The sequence below is a fragment of the Balaenoptera acutorostrata genome, chromosome 1, assembly GCF_949987535.1.
Source record: "Balaenoptera acutorostrata chromosome 1, mBalAcu1.1, whole genome shotgun sequence".
NCBI classification, from domain to species: Eukaryota; Metazoa; Chordata; class Mammalia; order Artiodactyla; family Balaenopteridae; genus Balaenoptera; species Balaenoptera acutorostrata.
In genome coordinates this window covers 113312617-113333312 of record NC_080064.1, presented here as the reverse complement: position 1 = coordinate 113333312, position 20696 = coordinate 113312617, and the positions used below count along the sequence as shown (strand labels likewise).

The window sequence follows — 20696 nt, the reverse complement described above, 5'->3', positions numbered from 1 at the left end:
GCCCAAATGATCCTGCTTCCAGGGAAGGCTGAGGATGCAGCCAAGAAAATGCATTTTAGGCCCTTAGAGAAAGAGACAGGGGGCTGTAGGTTTGCTATTTTAAGAAAGCAAACAGTTTTGGAGTCTGGAAACAGGATCCCCTCACCTGTTTCCTTCTCTACCAACGTAGAAGGCCAAGCTTCCTGCCCTCCCCCAGGGGATCTGCGGTGGGGACATGTGGACATCTCCTGAAAAGAAGGTGACCTTCAAGAGTGGAAAGGTAAATGGCCCTTATCAATTAGTCTTTCTCACCCACATTCCCTTCCTCTCCAGTCTTTGGCTTCTGTGTGACAAGGGGGGATCAGAGGATGATTTCACAGAGGCCAGCCCAAGAATGAAGCTAACACAAAGGAAAGCAAAGATGAGACAGAGACAGAGAGGTGTCAAAACTCAATGACATCTTTGATCTTGAAAGCCCTGAACTTTTAACTTCTGAGCCAATAAATGTTTCCCTTTTTTCTTAGGGGGATTTTTGTCATTTTCAACCAAAAGATTCCTGACTAAAGCAGCCTTATCATACATCAAGGCACTGTCTTATTCCATCTCTGCCCACTTCTTCAACCTCCTCTGGGCCACTACCCCCAGCCCCACACTCCTCTTGGCAATGTCTTTAAGATCCTCCAAACCTCCACACTTCAGGGCCTTTTAAACATGTAGTTTCCTTGATTCTTTTATCACCCATTTCCCCTCAACCACTTTCTACTTTACTTTGTACACGTGGCAGAAACGTCAGTTCCTCAAGGAAGCTATGCCTGACCAAAGATTAGGTCAGGTGCGATGCTACATGTTTCCAGAGGATGATCAATGAGTAAATAAATCAATCTAAGGTGGTGGCTGTCTATCCTGCTAGATCATGAACCAGCACAGTGCCTGGCGTATTGTGAGGGCTCAGCAAATAAGGTAAAGGGCTGGTATAGGACTGAAATCTTTTAACATGTAGAGGAAAATTCCTCTCTAAAAGCTCAGCCAAAAGCAATTCATTTACATGTACTTACTTCCTGGAATTGAGGAGGAAAAGCAAGACAAGTATCAGCAAAGGGCTGGAGAGGACGTGGGATGACTACAGGCCCCATAATGCACATGGAAGTGGCCATAAAGCTGCACGACAAGCTCCAGGGCATGTGCATGTGTAAACATGTAATCATCTCTTAAGAATTCAAGAAATCTTGGAACCAACAAAAGATGTAGAGAATAAAAGCCTTAAGGAAAATGGAAGGAATGTGTATAGTCACTCCACTTGGCAAAAGGGTCCAAGATGGGAAGAAGACACCCCCTTCAGTAATTCAGATCAACGTTTGTTGAGTATCTACTGTATGGGTGTTGAAGCAGTGATCAAAAAGACCTAGTCCCAGCTATTAAGGAGATCACAATTTGGTGGCAAAGACCTGTTACACCATGTGGTGGCTGCTCTAGTAGAGTATAAACAAGGTGCTTTGGAAGCACAGAGGAGAAAGAGGTTCATAGTGCCTGAGAGCCTGGAGGGGATGGAGATGAAAATTGAGATTGGAAAGATGAGAAAGCCAATAAGACAAAGGTGGCTAAAAGGCATTCAAACTCCTGAAAGAGAGAGACAGGGAGCTTTACATGTAGATAGTACTTAGTACTTTCATCTTTTGGTGGAAGCTGGGTGATTGAAGAAGGCTGTGAAAGTCTTCTCTTATGAAAATCTCTCTCTGGAGTGGTTGCTTGTCTCTGTATTGATAGACTGGAAAGTCCTTTGCTTGCTTGAAGCCCTTGGTCACTCCCTGATGCTCCTCTCAGGTCAGTCAGGGCAGCCTGTTCACCTTGACCCCTGCCTTTTCTTTTCAAATTCCCCAGCTTTTATTTCAAGTTTAATTCCAGCCTGGCAGGGAGTGAGTCCTCCGAGCACAACCACTCAGTGGCCGAGGAGAACTGGAACACCCTTCCTCACTCCTTCATGTCTCCCACACACACCCCTTCCATATCCACCAGGGAGAGAGGACGGGTCCAGAACCATGCAGGGTGATGGATACATAAAGGAGTATCAGCCCTCAGGCAAAATAGTGACCAGGCAAGGTTTTGGTGGGACACTCCCAGTGCCTCTGATGGTAAGGAACATTTTCTCTTGAAAGGCATTACAATGTTATTTTCCTTTAAGATATTTTAAATTTAAAAACTTACTACCAGAGTAATACATATCCATAAAGAGCAATTAGAAAACACAAGTTAGCAAAACACAAACTAGATTCATAATCTTACCTCCTAGCAAAAAAATCGCTGTTAGCATTTCATATATATACAGTATATCTCCACATTTATCTATGTGTACTTAGATATAATATACATGCAAAAAGTATGTAAATTATGTGTACAGCGAGGTAAATTTTCACAATATGAACACAGCCGTGTAACTCCCACCTAGATTTAAAAAAAAAGAGAACGTTACCAATATCCAGAAGCCCCCCACTATGTTCCCTCCAGGCATTATTCCCTCCTCTTGGAAAATAACATCATTGCCGGGGCGGGGGGTGGGGGGAGGGATGAATGGGGAGTGACTGCGTAAGAGGTACTGCTTGAAGTTCTGGAACTAGAGAGAGGTAATGTTTACCCAACTTTGTGAATGTATTGCATGCCACGGAATTGCACACTTTAAAATGGTTGAAATGACAAATTTTATGTTATGGGTATTTTCCCACAATTAAAAAAAAATGACCCTAAGAAAGTAAACACTATTCTGACTTCTAATGGCATAGATCAACTTTGCCTGCTGAATTTTACATAAATGGAATCATAATCTTTTGTGGGTTTTCTTTTTTTTCCCAACATTATGTTAGTAAGAATCAAGGGCATTGTTGAATGTAGTTGTCGTTCATTCATCTTCACTGCTGTAGACTATTCCACTGTATAAATATACCATTGTTTATCCATTCCGCCACTGATAGAAATTTGGGTTGTTTCTCTTTTGGACTATTAAAAATAATACCACTATGAACATTCTTGTTCATGTTTTTGGTGTACAAATGTATGTATTTTCATTTACTTTTTTAAAAGGAGCACACTGTAAAATAGCTCTGTAACCTTCCTTTTTCATTTACTATTTCTGAAACATCTCTCTATACCAATAATTATTCTTTGATAACTATTTTTAACAGCTGCATAGTATTCCATTGTAGGTAAATGTTTGCACATACCTTTAAGAGTTTCCAAGTGAAATTACTGAGTCAAAGGTTTTTTTAGTTTTTTGATTATTTAATCATTTATTGCTAAATTGACCTCCAGAAGGATTGATACTATTAGGGTTACCCTGGGGCCCCAGGCTAAAGCACCCATGACCAACACCTCTACGATCTTGCCTGTGCTGAGCCCCTTCCTTGTCCTCTTCCCCTCTTCTCCTAAGTCATTCCTCCTTTGTCTTAGGCATTTCTGCCCAACCTCCTTCTACTTTAGGGCCAGTTCTTTAAAAACATCCCCCCATTTCCATCTAAGTAACTTCTACTTTCACATTCTTTCTTGGGAGTTAATCCTGACTACTAGCACCCTTCAAAGCCCTTACCCTCCTTCATCCCTGTTATTGCATTTGTCACATTGTATTACAGTTGATTACATCTGGCTCCACTCCATCCATTACCACCTGCTCCTAAGAGCAGGGGTAAGAAATACAACAAAAATGATAACATGAGTAGCAGCTGTCATGTGAGGAGCCAAGAATCAAGCCAGGCTCTCCCCACAGGGACTGAGCTTACTTGTCTCTGCATCCCCAGTGTTTATTACAGTATCTGGCAAAGAGCAAGTGCTCAGGACACGTTTGTTGTGTCAGTGACAGAATGCTGTGCTTCTGGGAGCAACTCAAAGGAAAAGGCTGCTCACTCTGCCCAAAACAAGTGCATCTGTTCACTCTGATAAGACATGACCTTTTGGAGAAGAAAAAAAAAAATCTCTGTAATTCATTTTCCATAGAGCAGCCAGAGTGATTTTTTTTTTTTTTTTTTTGCCTTGTGGGATCTTAGTTCCCCCGCCAGGGATCGAACCTGGGCCCACGGCAGTGAAAGCACCAAGTCCCAATCACTGGACAACCAGGGAATTCCCCAGAGAGATCTTTTAATATTTTAAATCAGATCATGCCACTCCCTGCTTAAAATCTTTCAATGGTTTCCCGCTGTACTTTGAATAAAACCCAACAACTTACTGTGGTCTCTATTCTTCACTGGCCTCATCTCCTACCCCTCTTTCTCTTCTTTCATGAGACTCAAGCTACGCTGATCCTCTATTTTTTAAAAAATGAGCTCTTACTGTGTGCACTGGACTGAGCACTTTTCATGTGTTATCTCACGTAATCCTCCCAACAAACATATGAGGTAGGGTGGTTTCCATGTTAGAGATGCTGAAAGTGAAGCATGACAGGCTAAGTAACTTGCCCAAGGTCACACCACTAGCAGCTGGCAGAGCTGGGGTTCAAAGCCCATGCTCTCAGCCGGTATATCATGAGCTTCCTGCTTCTAGACCATGCCACCTTTGTTCTCACTCAGGGTCTTGGAGGTTGGCTCTCCCTGATGGAATGCTCTTTGCCAGTTCCTCCCAGGCCTGCCTTCTCTTCATCAGATCTCAGCTCAAACCCCACCTCCCTAGGGAGAACTCCCCTGACTACTGGACTTAAAGTAACCCCCAGTCATTCTCTCCCACATGACCCTATTTTAATTCCTTGCCTCTACTTACCAGTCTGATATTCCTCTGGTTATTTTATTCATAACTCCTTGAACTTAGAATGTAAGTGCCATGGGAGCTGGGATACTGTTTGTCTACTGCTGTATATTCATACCTCCACCAGTGTCTGACACATGACAAAGCTCCATAAATGTTTACTGAATGGTGAGTACCTCTTGACTTTGTGGCAGTTAACAGTAATCATAGCAGTTGCAGGGTTCAGCATTTGCTGAGCAATGTACTATGTGCCCAGCACTGTAAGATGTGTTAATCATCTTACATATCCCATTTCATCTACACTGGCACAATGACCCACGCTGCAAGTCAGAGTGTCATACCCGTTTTACAGATAAGGAAACTGCATTTCACAGAAATTAAATAACTTGCCCAGGGTCACAGAGCTACCAAATCAGAGAAGCTCAAATCTAAGCCCAGTTCTGTCTGACTCCCCAGTCTATGCTCTTTCCACTCAGCTATGCTGCCCCCTTTATGGTCTAATTCAAAGAAGAGCTGTAGCTGACTCTCTCGTTAACACCTATGGCTCTGCCTCTCTCCCAAACTCAGAACCCACACCCTACTGCATGTCCGGGAGATTGTCCACGTCGCCCTCCCTCCACACACTCAATGTGTTTGTAACTCTCCACCTTTCCCACAAAGTTTAGCTCTCCTTTGAGAAGTCTTACCCTCTGTTAGCACTACTACCATTAGTTACCCAGGCATCCAGAGCCTCTCAAAATTCTAGTGACTTTTTGATCATCCTGCATCTTAAAATAAAGCCCAAGTTCCTAAACATGGGTTTGAATATCTGCCAAGACTTAACCCCTGCCTAGCTTACCTTCATCACTCTCTCTTCCTCACCCTAGACACAGGCCTACTTTCTGTTCCTCCAGCTTGCCATAGTCCTACCTCAGTACCTTTGCATATGCCACCCCTTCTGCCTCAGACAGTGTCCAGTCTCTCCTCCCTTAGGTAATTCTACTTACCCTTCAGAATTTAGCATATCACTTGTTCAGGGAGGCCTTCCCAGATCTCTAGTCTTGTTCTTTGAGGCACTTAACCATAACTGCAATTAAGTGGATGGATGTGTAACAAACAACTCATGAAGTATCTGACTTTCTCCCAGCCTGAATACATGGAAAAGGTGAAGACTGGGTCTGTCTCGCTCAGTGCTGCATTCCCAGTGCGTCACGTGTCACAGATGCTCAGTACATATTTGTTCTTCTCTAATGAGTTTGCTTTGTCAACTCCACCTTTATCATGTCTGTTTCCCCCAATAGAATGTAAGCTCCGAGGGCAGGGATTTTTTTTGTTTTATTCACTCCTGTTCCCCTAGCACACAAGTGTTCATTAAATTAATATACCCATAACTTCCTTTCCATTTCTAATGCCCCTGCCCTACACATCTCAGCAGAACACCAGGTATGACTCCCCACTAGGCTTCTAGATGCCAGAGGACTCTCCCAGCCAGAGAGCTGAAATGCTGAACACACCATCAGAGGAAGCGACTGAGCTCATCCCAGTGACCACGACTTGAGTTTCCTCCTTGGGGGCCTTAGAGTCTGTGCAACATTGTGAGACTGTCTCATCATGTCGTTTCCTTGTAATTAAAACTCTTTATAAAATATGGAATTCAGATCTTCCAAATGGCTACATTTGTGGTTTTCTTGGGTAAGGGCTAGAGTCAGTGGACATGTGAAAACTTCTTGAGAAAGCATCAGAGGAAAGTAGAGATGGGTAAGGCATGGACTTTGGAGACACGCCCAGGAACTCTCCTTACTAGCTGTAAATCCTTGGGCAGTCACTCCTTTTCCCCTCTTGTAAAACAGGGATAAAAAATGCTTCCCTTGCAATGTTGCTGGCTGGGGGAGGGGGGCGTGGGGATGGGGGGGGGTTTAGAAATATTAGCAGGATACCCTGACTCAGGAAGTGCTCAGTAAACGGGAATTCTTCTTTTTTAATTGATGTTAATTGATTTACAATACTGTGTTAGTTTTGGGTATACAGCAAAGTGATTCAGATATATATAACAATATATATATCTTTTTCAGATTATTTTCTATTATAGGTTATTACAAGATACTGAATATAGTTCAATTAACGGGAATTCTTACCACAGCCTTTTATGCCCCCAACTTGCACATAGAGACACAGAGGTGACATGTAGCTAACTGTTCAGCCTTCTCAAAGGAGATAAATAGCCCCAGGAGGACCAGGAACACATCTCAATCATCTTTGAATACCCAGGGCCCAGCTTAGCCAAAGAAGGCCTTTATCAACCGCCACTGACAATATAAATGAATAGCCCAGCACAAAGAACCGAGGTGCACAGTCAGCTTCCAACAAAGGCTAACTCATTTCAGTCCAAGTGAAAGGAGAAGGTGGCAATCCGGCCAGCTTCTCAAGCGCCGAGTTGGCTCGGTAGATTCCATCAGGCCCTACCACGGGCTAACACCAGCCCTTGGCAGAGGAACCTCAGCCAGCTTTGTCCTTTGTGATAGTGCCACCTAGCGAGTCCTCGGAGGCACTGCCACCTACTCCTGGCAATGCCAGGACCACTGCGACAAGGTGTTAGCCGGTGAGACTTGAGACTGGGATTGTGGTCTCCTTTCATCTTATTGCTTGGTTAATGGTTTAGACTAGTGCTGCTCTCCTTTCAAGACCCGGCAGAGGAAGCCCGTGTCGTCCCTCCCCACCCGCCTCGTCCAGACCCAAGGAATCTGATAAGCGCGAAGAGTGAGCTATCGTCTACCCGTCGTACATTAATTGACCACCGATCCCTTCGTGATCTCCTCGCATCCAATCCTTGGGAGCAGGCAAAGCAAGCATTATTATCCTCATCAAAGTCATCGTACAGATAAGGAAACTGAGGGAAGGTGGTTAACCCAAGGCCACGGAACGTCCGATAACCCAAGCCTCCTGTAACCGGGTCCCTGGTTCCTTCCCCAATCACACGCCCCTCAGTTCAGTGTGTCCCCAAGGGGGCAAAGCGTCAGGGACCCTGCGCCAAGGACAGGCGTGTGAGCGCAGGATAAATACGGTACAGCGGCGTCCGCAGCTCTCCCACTTTCTTTTCTGCCCACCAAGCGCCCGGCACGTTCACAGCGGCTCAGGGCGGGGGAAGAGGGGCCCAGAGCAGGAAACAGGGTCCCGCGCGGGTAGCCCCTGGGAGCACGCGGCGCCGGGTCACGTGAGAGGGGAGAGGCGGCGAGGGCCGTCGGTCGCACGCACGTACGCCGTACGTAAACACGCACTGAGGCGCTGAAAGCTGCGAGCCCGAAGCCCCCAGTCACATGTGGAGGGTGGCAGTGGAGAACAAGGGGGTGGGAAGGAGAGAGGTGTCACGTGAGGGAGGTCAGAGCAGCGAGGTCACGTGAGGGGGGACGGAGGCGGGGCCGCCGAGGAGGAGGAGGAGGGGCGCACGGCTTCCGGCGGCTGGGGGGGGGGGCCGGAGAGCGGAGGGGGGTGGGGGGGCCCTGTCCCGGAGGTGGCGGCGGCGCCATCTTGGCGAAGGGGGGATCAGGAAGTGCGGACCGCGGCGGCGGCGGCGGCGGCGGCGGAGCCCGGAGCGGAGGCCGGAGGCTCCCGGCCCGCCGGCCCCGGAGCGGAGCGGAGCGGAGGATGCAGCAGCCGCAGCCGCAGGGGCAGCAGCAGCCGGGGCCGGGGCAGCAGCTGGGGGGCCAGGGGGCGGCGCCGGGGGCCGGGGGCGGCCCGGGGGGGGGCCCGGGGCCGGGGCCCTGCCTGAGGCGGGAGCTGAAGCTGCTCGAGTCCATCTTCCACCGCGGCCACGAGCGCTTCCGCATTGCCAGCGCCTGCCTGGACGAGCTGAGCTGCGAGTTCCTGCTGGCTGGGGCCGGAGGGGCCGGGGCGGGGGCCGCGCCCGGACCGCATCTACCCCCACGGGGGTCTGTGCCTGGGGATCCCGTCCGCATCCACTGCAACATCACGGTGAGGATCCCCTCGCGTGTGCGTCTCTGGGGGGCTCTTGTCTGGGACTCAGGATCACCCCACACAGCTTTTTGCTGTCGAAAGACCTGGGAGGCCGAATCCCCTCTCGGGGCTCGGCTCCTTTTCTCCAGGTTACACTTGTTTCTCCTGTGCACCCAGAATCTCTGCTCTTCATGGTCAGGGACACCCCGACATATGGCGCCTCGACTACCCCTTTTCACTAACCCACCCACATCCCAAGGTTCATGATTTTGGCCTATTTGGGCTACTTCACGACTTTACCTTGACCCCTGGGAATGCCCCTGTCCCCACCACTATCATCTTAAGGTTCCAGGTCTCTGCATTGACCTTAGCTGGAAGGACCTGGCTTGGAACTCTGCAGATTTCAGTGATGCCCCCTTCTCAGTAGTACCTTTGATTTAGGACGTTGCCACCTGTGAGATCCCTGCCCAGGCATCTCTCATTGAACTCCTCTTTGCTCTCTGAATTTTACCAAGTGATGGTTTGCAGTTTAGTGACTCCTCTTCTTCCTCTCCTTTGGATTCCCTTTTATTCTGGTGTAACCTCTAACTCTCCTCCTTTTGCCCCAGCTGGTAGCTGCCACTCCCCTCCTGTTCTCTATGGATATCTCCAGTTGCCCTGGGTTGTTGGCTTTCCTGCTCATGATGGTGATGTGCAAGGGCTTTCCCATTTATTCTGAGCGGTAACATTTCCTTTTCTCCCAGTGAACATCATTCCATCCTAGGCGTGCAGGACTAGGAAACACCTTACCTCTCCTGCCTAGGCTACCCTCAAACATCCTGTGAAGAGGGTTGGCCTCTGATAATCTGGGAATGCCTGATGCCGCATGGTATAGCACTTACAGTGATTGATACCACCTGGTGTGATAGTGTTCGCCCTGCTGGGAGCACTGGATAGCAAGCCAGGAGACAGTACTTAATCCAGGCAGGCAGACTGCAAATGGGAGTAGTCTGGGGAAAGACAGACTTGTGAATTGTGTGGCACTTTGGGGCCTGAATTCAGTTTACATGGTTCTTGTTTTCTATCCCTTTCTTCCATCAAACCACGTCAAGGTTTGATGAGGCAAGCCGCAGCTTGGGTTGGATGGTCCCCCCCACCCCCAAAACTCGTGTGTTCGATTTTCCTCTCCCATCTTTTTTCGTACTAAAAAGTTGAGATTGAAGGACTCAGTGTGGTTCCGTGAGCTGAAGACTTGAGCATCTTTGATAATTTGTTTTCCTCCAGCATTGAGGATTAGAGCCATGGCAGAGTTAAGACCCCTGGTAGAAGAGGATAAGGTTTTCTCAGCATATGTGAAAACTTCAGGGGTCAATTTTGTACCTGAATTATGCTTCCAATTGCTTAAGGGTAGGTTTGCCCCCTTCTAGCTGCCTTCCCAGTTGCCAGAGGCCATCTGCTGTCTTTGTCCCTGAAAGGAGGTTAGTTAGAAGATTCTCAGTCAGACTCTGTGTGGCCCCTATAAAGAAGACTTGGCCTGAACTGGCCCCCTTGGTTTGGGCAGAGGGGGAGTCTGGTCAGGCTGCATTTGGCACCGTGGCTCAGGAATGCTGGGAATGTTAGTAGCGTAGGTTTCTTTCTCCCAGCCTGCCATGTGGAGCCCTACAGCCTACGCCTGGACTGAGAGGGTGGCAGTTTCCCAAGGGAGAGGTGGGGAGAAGTGGCCTTTGAGGGGTTCTGTTGGGAGTGAGGTGGGAAGATTCTTCCTGCTACCCTTTCACGTTTAGGTTCTGGAGACATAATCTAGTTTCTAATCCCTCCTTCCCCAGCTAAAATGAAAGTAATCTGTGGTCTTTGCTTTTTTTCTGTCAGTGTGATTGTGATGAGGTGATCCCTTCCTCAACTGGTTAAGGAGGGTCAGGGGCCTCTGTGTTGGGTGTGGGAGAACTTCAGGTCTGGAACTTGTAGAGGCAGCACAGGAGATAGGAAGTCTCCCTCACTGTTAGCAGGGTTTGGCTCTGCTGCTTTCTCTGATGTTTACTCTTGAGAAAATAAAGAAGGGGACCGGGCTTCTTGGAAAGGGTCCTCCCAGGGACTTTTCCTCCTGGTCTGGGATTTGTTGGGAAGCTGCTTGGTTAGATAATGACCTGCTGCACTGGGCTTGTATGTGTGTGTTTGGGGGGAGAGGGGCGGGGGGAACGGTGGAGAGCAAAGGGACTAGAAGTCTTGGTGCATGGCAGGCAGGCAAAATCTAGCTTTCCCCAGAGTCTCCCACCTTGACTGCTCTCCCTGCTCTTTTCCCCTTAGGAGTCATACCCTGCTGTGCCCCCCATCTGGTCAGTGGAGTCCGATGACCCTAACTTGGCTGCTGTCTTGGAGAGGCTGGTGGACATAAAGAAAGGGAATACTTTGGTGAGGGGGCCAGGGTGTTGAGGTGGGAGTGCATTTTCCTCCTGTGACACCCATGCCATGAAAACATCCTGTGAAAGGCGTCTCTGGAAAGTGGGTGGTGCAGTAGCCTGTCCATTTGAGGCAGACGTCTTAGGGGAGTTGCTTCCTGAAGCCAGAGGGAGAGCCTTGCACCAGTCCCAGGGTTCGTCCCCTAAGCTCCTCCCCATGGCCGTGTGGTCTGAGTTTTAGAGAACTAGGTACCAGTTTGGGGGCTGAGACAAGAGCTCACCCACGTACCTGTCCATATTGGGGTGGGGAAGGAGTGTTTGATATCACTGTGGTCCCCTACCCCCAGCTGTTGCAACATCTGAAGAGGATCATCTCCGACCTGTGTAAACTCTATAACCTCCCTCAGCATCCAGATGTGGAGATGCTGGATCAGCCCTTGCCAGCAGAGCAGGTGAGCAACGGAGGGGCTTTGGACCCTGTTATGCAGAGTTGCCCCACAGACAGCACTCAAAAAATGCATGTTAATTCAGATGATGCTGCAGTAGTTTCTCTCCAGCCCTACTCCAAACACGTACACATATCATGACTCTTGGCCTCTTCTCCAGATGGGAATCTAGCTAAATGGGGCACTAGTAGCTTCACCTCTCCGATCAAAACTCACTCTCCTGGGCAGGATCATCCCTCATGGGGGGATATGGGGAGGGATTTTTACAATTAGCAGTAGGTAGCCATTGGGGACCGAGGTCCCTTGTTAAGATCCAAGAATGCAGTATCAGTCTAGAGATGATTTAGTAAAGGAGGGGTTCTTGAGGAGATAAAACTGGGATTTGTGAGTTAGGTGACAGAAACAGCCATTGTGCTTCTCTTTTATTCTTTGGCATATGGTGGTAGAGGAATAATGGGCTGGTAGTGAAGTCATTCCCTAGGCTGTTGCTTCCACTCAGTTCTGGCGGATGGAGAGGCTGGTAGCATTATGGCCAGGCGCACAGCTTCCAGACCCAGAGGCTCAGGGGAGTAGGTCAGAGGCTGCATTCTAGGAAACCACCGGGGTCTCATCTCCCTCTTTTCCCTCCCCACTGCAGTGTACACAGGAAGATGTATCTTCGGAAGATGAAGATGAAGAGATGCCTGAGGTAGGCTTCCACCCAAGGCGGCACTGGTAGGAAGCTCTTTCCGTCAGCAGCATTGAGTGCCCGCTGTGTACAGAGCGCCAGTCTAGACCTGGGGAGAGAAAAATACCAAAGGAAATAAAGACAGATTTACTGACCTGGAGGAACAGCAGTGTAGTAGAGGAGGAGACAGGGCACCCGTATCCAACCACGGAAGACAGTTAAGTGCAAATCTGTTTACACTTAATAGTCAAGAAGTTAATCGCAGATGGCTTTGTAGTCAAACCTGAGCGGGCATCCTGTATCTCCTAACTCTCTTAATTGGGGAATTTTACCTACTCTCACTAAGCTGCAGTTTTCCTTATTTATAAAATGTGATTATAACAACTACTACATAGGGTTGTCTTTAAGATTAAATAAGGGATTGCATGTAAAATGCTCCATTCAGTACATGATAAATGCTAAATAATTTATCTGATATATTCTCTAAAAACATACTTTTGCAGAATGTAACATAATGGTTAAGAACTTGAACTTCAGAGTCAGACAGAATTTGATTCACATCTTAGCTCTATAAAGAGGTGTATGACTTCGGGCATGATAACTAACCTCACCTAGACCTCAGCTTCCTCATCTGTAAAATGGGGGTAATGATAGAATAATGGCATGGTGGTTATAAGAATTAAATGAGCTAGTGTGTATAGCATCTAGTACGGTATCTGACATATAATTAAACATTCAGTAGATATCAACAACTAATGTAGTATTAACATATCTTGCTAGAGTGAGATCACTGATCACTTTGTTTCTCTGCACTGAATTAACATCCCAGGTTCTGCAACTTCTGTAACTCTGTCAGGGTCTTAAGCCTCACAAAGGGCTGGGGATTCCTGAAACATTCTCCTCTCAGACAGCGGACAGCCCTCCCGAGTCTGACTGAGAGGGGCTGAATCCTGGCTATAGGCTCCTCCCCCATGTACAGTGAACTACTTCCTCACTTAGAGCGGGGCAAATAGGGACTAATTCTGTTCTTGACCTCTACCATCTGCCTTTCTGGACCTCCTTCCTTATTTCCATCTTGGCACTGGGTACCTCTGCATATCTCATCAGGCCCAGCACTTGGGAAGGCAGGAGATTTCTGATCCAGCTTTCTCCTTTAGGACCTGGAGTCCTGGGAACTCCTGGGTACAAAAGTCACCTGATGAAACATGAGCTTTGAGTCACAGCGTCAGGCCAAAGTCATTCTAGGAATTAAGGAAGAGTTTCTGCTGCCAAGGGAGAGCTTTAGGGATGGTTGGAGCAGGGTAGGTCTGTGGAACAAGAGAGCTGAGCCTGCTCGCTTTCCCTAGGCCCTTACGCAGTTCTGCAGCTTGAGAATTGAATAGGAGGAGAGATTTGCCACAGCCTTTAGATTGTGGACGGAATGGGACTGGGAGTCTTCCAGCAGTGGAACGGGGTATTTTACTCATTAGCATGCCAGATAAGACTACTGTTCCTTGACCTGCAGCTCTAGGTCAAGTGGGACTGGGAAGGCGATGGCCCCTCTCCACAACGTGTGTTGGTTTCTTTCCTCCTCTATCCCACTCCCACCCCACACCTCCCCCAGGACACAGAAGACCTAGATCACTATGAAATGAAAGAAGAAGAGCCAGCTGAGGGTAAGAAATCTGAAGATGACGGCATCGGAAAAGAAAACTTGGCCATACTAGAGAAAATTAAAAAGAACCAGAGGCAAGATTACTTAAATGTACGTGCTCTCTAGGGAGAAGCTGGGCCAAGGGGTCGGCTGGTGCTGGCTGGGAGGTGGTAGGCATCGAGCATCAGTCTGGGGAACAGAATCCACTTTTGGGTGGGTTACGGGTGTGCCTCATCCTTGCCTAAATCCCGGCTGCCAGACTGCCCCTGAGGTCTAGTATGGTGTTTCTAAGCACATGACTGTGAGATGTTCTGTCCTCCATCCCTCCCTTGTAGGGTGCGGTGTCTGGCTCGGTGCAGGCTACTGACCGGCTGATGAAGGAGCTCAGGGATATATACCGATCACAGAGTTTCAAAGGCGGTGAGTTTGCCTCAGAGAGGGGTGTGAACACGAGCTTCTCATAAAGAAGGACATGGTGGTGGCAGCAGATGCACGGATGCTTATGAAGTTTTCAGGCCAAGGACGGAACACCCCCACTCCAGTGGCTTAGATTGGATGCATGTCTATCTGGGGTGAACCTGGAGCCTTTGACCTTTTTTTCTCTCATCATGGGAGAGGGATCTGCATCGGGGACCACTCACCACTTGGACCATCACCTAATGACACCCATTTTCTTCCCTCCTTCCAGGAAACTATGCAGTCGAACTCGTGAATGACAGTCTGTATGATTGGAATGTCAAACTCCTCAAGTGAGTGGGGACTGTGGGATTGGAAAAGAAGTTGAGTAGTGAGTGGAGCCACTGTGGTGGGAGTCTCCAGGTCCGTCCCAGGGAGCGGGTGTGGGCAGTGGCTTGGCCCTCTGCTGCTCGCCCAGGGTTGGTGGGAGCCTCGAGGCTCCTGAGCTGGACCTGGAGCTGAGCCTGAACTCGTTGCTTCCTAGAGTTGACCAGGACAGCGCTTTGCACAATGATCTCCAGATCCTCAAAGAGAAAGAAGGAGCTGACTTCATCCTACTAAACTTCTCTTTTAAAGTAAGGTCTTCCTTTCCAGTCCGTCCCTGGCCTAGGCTTCCTTCTCCACCTAACAGTGCTGCAGAGGGCATTGGCCTCCCCTCCCTGATCGTTGCCTCTGTCTCTCTCAGGATAACTTTCCCTTTGACCCGCCATTCGTCAGGGTTGTGTCTCCAGTCCTGTCCGGAGGGTGAGTAGCTCAGTAAGGGCAGAGGGTGAGGAAGGGTGGGGAGCTTTTGCCAGTCACAGCTGACTAACCTTTCTTCTGCAGGTATGTTCTGGGCGGAGGTGCCATCTGCATGGAACTTCTCACCAAGCAGGTGAGCCTGTCTCCCATTCTTGGCCTGGCTGGCCTGGCAGCGCTAGGCTGAGCTTTAACCACCCGCCCCCCGGGTTGGGTGATGGGCACAACGTGGCCCTTTCATTCTGCCTCGCAGGGCCTGTGCCCACTGACCTGGGCAAACAGGTGATGGCCATTCTGGGAGTGAAGGGCAGGGGCCCTTCTATAGGTGCAGCTGCTCTCTGGAGAACAAGCGTAAGGTTTCTCTGGAAACTCTTCTGACTTGTTTGCTTTGTCCCTGTTGTTACTTAGGGCTGGAGCAGTGCCTACTCAATAGAGTCAGTGATCATGCAGATCAGTGCCACACTGGTGAAGGGAAAAGCACGAGTGCAGTTTGGAGCCAACAAAGTAAGGAGCCTGGACCTGGGCCTGGTGGGACTGGCTGGAGCCATGCACACTTCAGGCCACTAGGAGGCCAAGGCGGCCTTCCTTTAGGGACTGAGAGGATAAAATCTGTGGGCTGGCAGCATCGGATGAGTGGGCCTAGGATGCCCGCAGTGGGAACAGGAGCAAGGCCTTGGCCTGAGGGGCAGCCTAGGACTTTGGGGAGGGTGCAGGTCTGGAAAGGGAAAGCTAGGGGACTGTGCCCTGAGGGGACCTCCCAGGTGGAAGGTATTTAGTGTGTCAGCAGAGCATGGCGCTGGGAGCTGGGACTCCTGGGTGGCAACAAGGCCACAGCTGGCCTTGCTTGGTGGCCTGATTCAGTGGCTTCCTCTCCCCAGTCTCAATACAGCCTGACAAGAGCACAGCAGTCCTACAAGTCCTTGGTGCAGATCCACGAAAAAAACGGTGAGGCTGGCGCCACAACTCCAGAGTCGGACCTTTGCCAAGCCTGAGGTTTCCACTTCAGCCAAACAGCAAGACCCCTTTTGGTTTCCGAGCGTTTACCACCCATTAACACTGCACCTGCCCCTGTTCTCCAAAGGAGTCAGTGAGGTGGAGGCTAACGTCCGCCACCTCTTCTCCAGTAAAGCCCCAGCGGTCCATAGCGCTGGCAGACTCGGTGCTGCCCCTCTTCCCCACCACCCTGTGAGAAAGCTCATCCCACTCTGCTGTCATCTCAGGTTGGGTGCATCATTCTCCCTTTCCTTATAATCTCCAGGTAGGCAGTTTCTTACCTTCCCATACACCTTCTCCCCACACTGGGGAGCCCTTTCTAGACTCTTTCCACCTTTGACCCTGGAGATGTCTTCAGTGATTGGGGCCGGGAGGGTGGACATCAGTCTCCACCTCACTGTGTTCTTCGGTTTCTTTGCAGGCTGGTACACACCCCCGAAGGAAGATGGCTAACCCGGGAGTGCCATCCCCTTCTTCCTTCCCCAGGCACCACTGGACCAATTACCTTTGAATGCTGTATTTGGATCTCACGCTGCCTCTGTGGTTCCCTCCCTCATTTTTCCTGGACGTGATAGCTCTGCCTATTGCAGGACAATGATGGCTATTCTAAACGCTAAGGAAAAAAAAAAAAACAAACACAACTGTTTCAAGTACTCAAGACTGACTTACAGACCAACCAACCACCTGGCTGGAACCCTTGCTAGCAGGCATTCTTATAAAAGAAACTTTCGAGCCTCCTTATATTGCTGGAAACTCAGCTGTGCTCCAGACTAGAGCCTCCTTACCTATGCTATGGATTTTTAATTTATTTTCTCTTATTTCATGTACACTGCTTTTTTTGGTTACAGTGTATGATGGATGTGTATGAAAAAAAAATGTATCTTTGGGAAAACAATTACAGTTTGTTAATTTGAAGATGCTGGTCTTGACTCATCTTTATTTTTATCCCCATGTCCCACCCCACCCCCACTCCTGAACTACTTGAGCAGTGGGGGAGGGGCACCAAGTCCTCCGTGGCTTTGGTAGCTATGAGGGGCTGCGCTTCGCTGCTAAAGCCAGAGAAAGGTGGAGCTGAAGCACGCACCTGGCTCACCCCTGAAGGCCTCTGGAGTGACCAGCACTTGTACGCCTGGGAATGCAGAGCCTGGCCTGCTGAACCACAAAGTAGTAGACTGAAATGATGAACTTAATTCTTAGGACTACTTTTCTAGTCACAGATGTTTTCAAATTTCTAAGAAAGAAATAACAAGGAGGCCTAAGAGGCTGCTTCACAGAACTACTTTCAAATGAACTGAGTAGGGATGGGGGCAGAGTCTCAAGCATGTATGTGACCTTTCTGGTCTCAGCAACATGCTGTGTAGCTAACACTCCAGTGTTCACTGGTTCCCCTCCCTCCCAGCAAGTGGCACTGAAGGGTGATGGTTGGTAGCTCCCTTGTTGCCCCCTCCCGTCTCTTGCTTCATCTGGTCGTATCAAAGAGGAGCCGTGTGGCTTGGAGACTGGGGATTCTTTTAAGGCACTAGTAAGGTGGGTCCTACTGGAAAGGGTCAGCTTTAAGGGGGTTGGTCTGTGTACCTGCGTCCTTACCTCAGGCTCTGAGAACTGCCGGGGAGGGGAGTCTGCTGAGCTGAACCGTAGGTGCCATGTCTGTTCCTGCTATTTAAAAGTACAGGCGCACTGTTTGTTTGCATGTGGTATGCGCTGCCTGCCTCTCCTGGTCAGTGAGCTTGCTTTCAGGCAGAGGCAGCCTCTTTGGACCTACTCTGCCTACAGACTGGATGGTGACAAACGCCAGAGGCCAGGGATGGCTAAGTGAAGACACTCATCTTAGAAAGCCCAGACTTAGGACAGCCATCTGGGAACCTGTAAGATGCCAGAGTTCTGTAATGCTTTGTTTGACACAGCAATTTTAACATTGGTCATTTCTCCCCCTTTTAAGGGATTGTAATGTTTTGCTGCTTCAGGTGGACGGAGAGTTCACCAGTCCCACTCAACGCTGCTCCTACTCCACCACACCACCTGATACAGGGTGCTAATTTATGCTGAGGTGGAGACAAAGAGGGGACCCAAGGGGGAAACTCATTTCATGAAGCTGAAATCTGGTTTTCAAGGCCTCTGAGGCTTTCTTCTGAACTTATCACCAGCCCTGGCTGGAAAGTAGATTGTGTTTTTAGTAATGTGTACTGTGATCTGTCCTCAGTATAATGTATTTTGTAATGTATTTTTCTCATCTACCAAAGGATGAAACAAATAAAATTATTTAAATAGTTTGGCTCTAATCAAATTATTTAAAGAAATAATGGGATCCACATTCACCTGATGTCAAGGGAAGCACCAGCTCCTGTGCGCTATAGCTATATAAACACCAACTCTAAGAAAGTCTTCCACTTTTCTTGTCAAACCTAACAGTCCCTTTCATAACCTTACATTAGGCTCCTAATGAAGTTACACAGCATTAAAAAATAAATAAATAAAATCAAGGCCACATCATCCTGAACCAATGTTCTGTCCACTAAGAAGGCAAAGAGAAAGGAAAGAAAACTTATACCCACACTACCAAATGTAAAATAGATAGCTAGTGGGAAGCAGCCGCATAGCACAGGGAGATCAGCTCGGTGCTTTGTGACCACCTAGAGGGGTGGGATAGGGAGGGTGGGAGGGAGGGAGACTCAAGAGGGAAGAGATATGGGAACATATGTATATGTATAACTGATTCACTTTGTTATAAAGCAGAAACTAACACACCATTGTAAAGCAATTATACTCCAATGAAGATGTTAAAAAAAAAAACAACTTATACCCTATGCAAGTGTGCATCTATAATCCCACGCGGTGTCCACACGGCCGGCACACGGCAGCTTCCCAGTCTCACTGCTTCGGTTTTAGAGGGCAGCACTGGGGAGGGGTGGCTAGACAGAGGAATCAATCACCCCAAACGTGAAGCATGCCAACATTTATTCACCAAGGCGATGCATCAATGTTTAAATGCTCCCTGCCTGATTCTACAACAGAATGCCAGGAAAATTAAGCAGTGGGCCCCTCCATTCTCCAGAATCTGTCAGGGCAACTTATATCATGCTCTGAGGGTACAAAGAAGAGACACAGGAAAGAATACACTGGTTACATCAGACTTTCAACCTCATGGAAGCGTCCCATGTTTGGTTCAAATGTTCACGTTGAGCTGGGGGACGAAAGGCACATGACAAACTGAGAAGTGAGCTGGGGGAAAGGCAAAGGGGAATCCAATCAATCCTGGGCACCGCTGTGGCCTTTTTCACCCCCAAGGCCTCAAGAGTGAAAGGGTAGAGCAGGCTGAATCTAGACAAGAGAAGAAACATGCCGATTGTAGCCATGTTATTTAAACTCTTCAAACTTCAGGATGTGCAACTGGAAGAGAAAGAGAAAATCTGATTGGGAAGGAAGGACTGCCCCCAGGTGGTCCACCCAACCCCTGGACAACTTCAGTTTGTTTCCTCTAAGGGAATGACAGGTAAACCCGCAGCATCCAGGCCGAGGCCAGAGCCTGCAGCTGAGACCCTGGGAGGTGGGGGAGGGGAGGGGAGGAGAACAGTAGATACACAGCAGTTACCTCCAAGTTCAAAGCACCAGTGATTTTCCCTTTGAGGATGCGATGGATAACGTGATATGAACTCAAAATATCTGTAAAACAAAACACAACAACAAAACCTTGGTGGCACTTGGTCAGGCAGGAGGAGCAAGGGAGGGAAGTGAGAAGCCAGGGCTGCAGGAAAGTGTTCTGGCTGCAGACCAGGTCCTGTAGGCAAGTCTCTGCTAGTTAATGCTCACTCCCTGCTGCCAGGATATCGTGAGATAATAAGCACTGCAGAGGGAGGAGAAGGGGAGGGCAAAGTAAGAGCAAGTAAAAGGAGGCATTATTGTTGTTAAAATAATTACAGGGATCTGGGATTTTACATTCCCTAATGGAAATTCTGGAGACAGAAAACTGTGTTCACTCAACTCTGCTCTGAGAGTTTTGGCTGGAGAGATGGAGGTTAAAAGGCAGAGAGCCTTTTTACCATGACGAGTGCGCATTCCTACCTGCTGGGACAAGGCAGGGCAGGGCGCTGGTCAGACACTCACCTTTCTCCAGGACATCTGCCCTTACTCAGCTCCCGCCATCCCCCCAAACTCTGGGACTGTTTGTATGCATGAAACTGGCTCATATCAAGGGTCAGACCTCAGTTCCACCCCCAGCTATGCCATTTCCTTGCCATGAAATGTGAAGAAGTCCCTTTCATTTTCCTGAGGCTTACTTTCCTCATCCATAAAGGGAGAAAAATTGTACACCTGCCCACCTGGCCTCGGGGCCATCTCAAAGTCCACACGAGAGCTGAGAACCCCCATATCCGGGCTGCACACTCTGGCCCCTCTGACAGGCTGAGAGCTGCTCTTTGGGGCAGGGGCTCCTTACTCTGGGCCACCCTCCAACACCCAAGCAGTCAGGTCCAGCCCACCAGAAGCTCCCAGGTCCTGTCTGCTGGCACTGGCATTACTCCCCAGGCCGAGCAGCAGGGGCCCTCTTCATGCAATGACCCAAGGTGACCTCTGGGTGGTGCCCATCAGCCTAGCAGGGAGGCTTGGCCCTGCACTTTGGGGAGGTGCTTTTCCATCTCATTTTGTGTGTATGTGTGTTTCTTCACATCCACTTCTCCTCAGCACCCAAAGCATTCTTTCACTCTTTCACATCTCACCTAAACCCCAGTCTCAAGAAGGGGCAGAGCAAAGAAGGGGCCTCTCCA

General features: G+C 48.9%; 2 protein-coding genes across 2 annotated transcripts in view; one reads left to right on the top strand and one right to left on the bottom strand.

The window, feature by feature from the left end:
- The first annotated feature begins 8208 nt into the window (after nucleotides 1–8208).
- Nucleotides 8209–16851, top strand: UBE2Q1 (ubiquitin conjugating enzyme E2 Q1). Its single transcript, XM_007178585.2, has 13 exons — nucleotides 8209–8646; nucleotides 10912–11016; nucleotides 11351–11455; nucleotides 12087–12137; nucleotides 13720–13860; nucleotides 14085–14169; nucleotides 14438–14498; nucleotides 14690–14780; nucleotides 14891–14949; nucleotides 15031–15079; nucleotides 15352–15447; nucleotides 15822–15888; nucleotides 16358–16851. The coding sequence occupies exons 1-13, from the start codon at nucleotides 8320–8322 to the stop codon at nucleotides 16387–16389; spliced, it is 1269 nt and encodes a 422-aa protein (XP_007178647.2). The 5' UTR covers nucleotides 8209–8319; the 3' UTR covers nucleotides 16390–16851.
- A 2439-nt stretch (nucleotides 16852–19290) lies between these two features.
- TDRD10 (tudor domain containing 10) overlaps nucleotides 19291–20696 on the bottom strand; it is a 45758-nt gene continuing 44352 nt past the window's right edge. Inside the window, 2 exon segments of the mRNA XM_007178586.2 lie at nucleotides 19291–19323; nucleotides 19526–19596. Of these exon segments, the coding sequence (XP_007178648.2) occupies nucleotides 19291–19323; nucleotides 19526–19596 (104 nt within the window).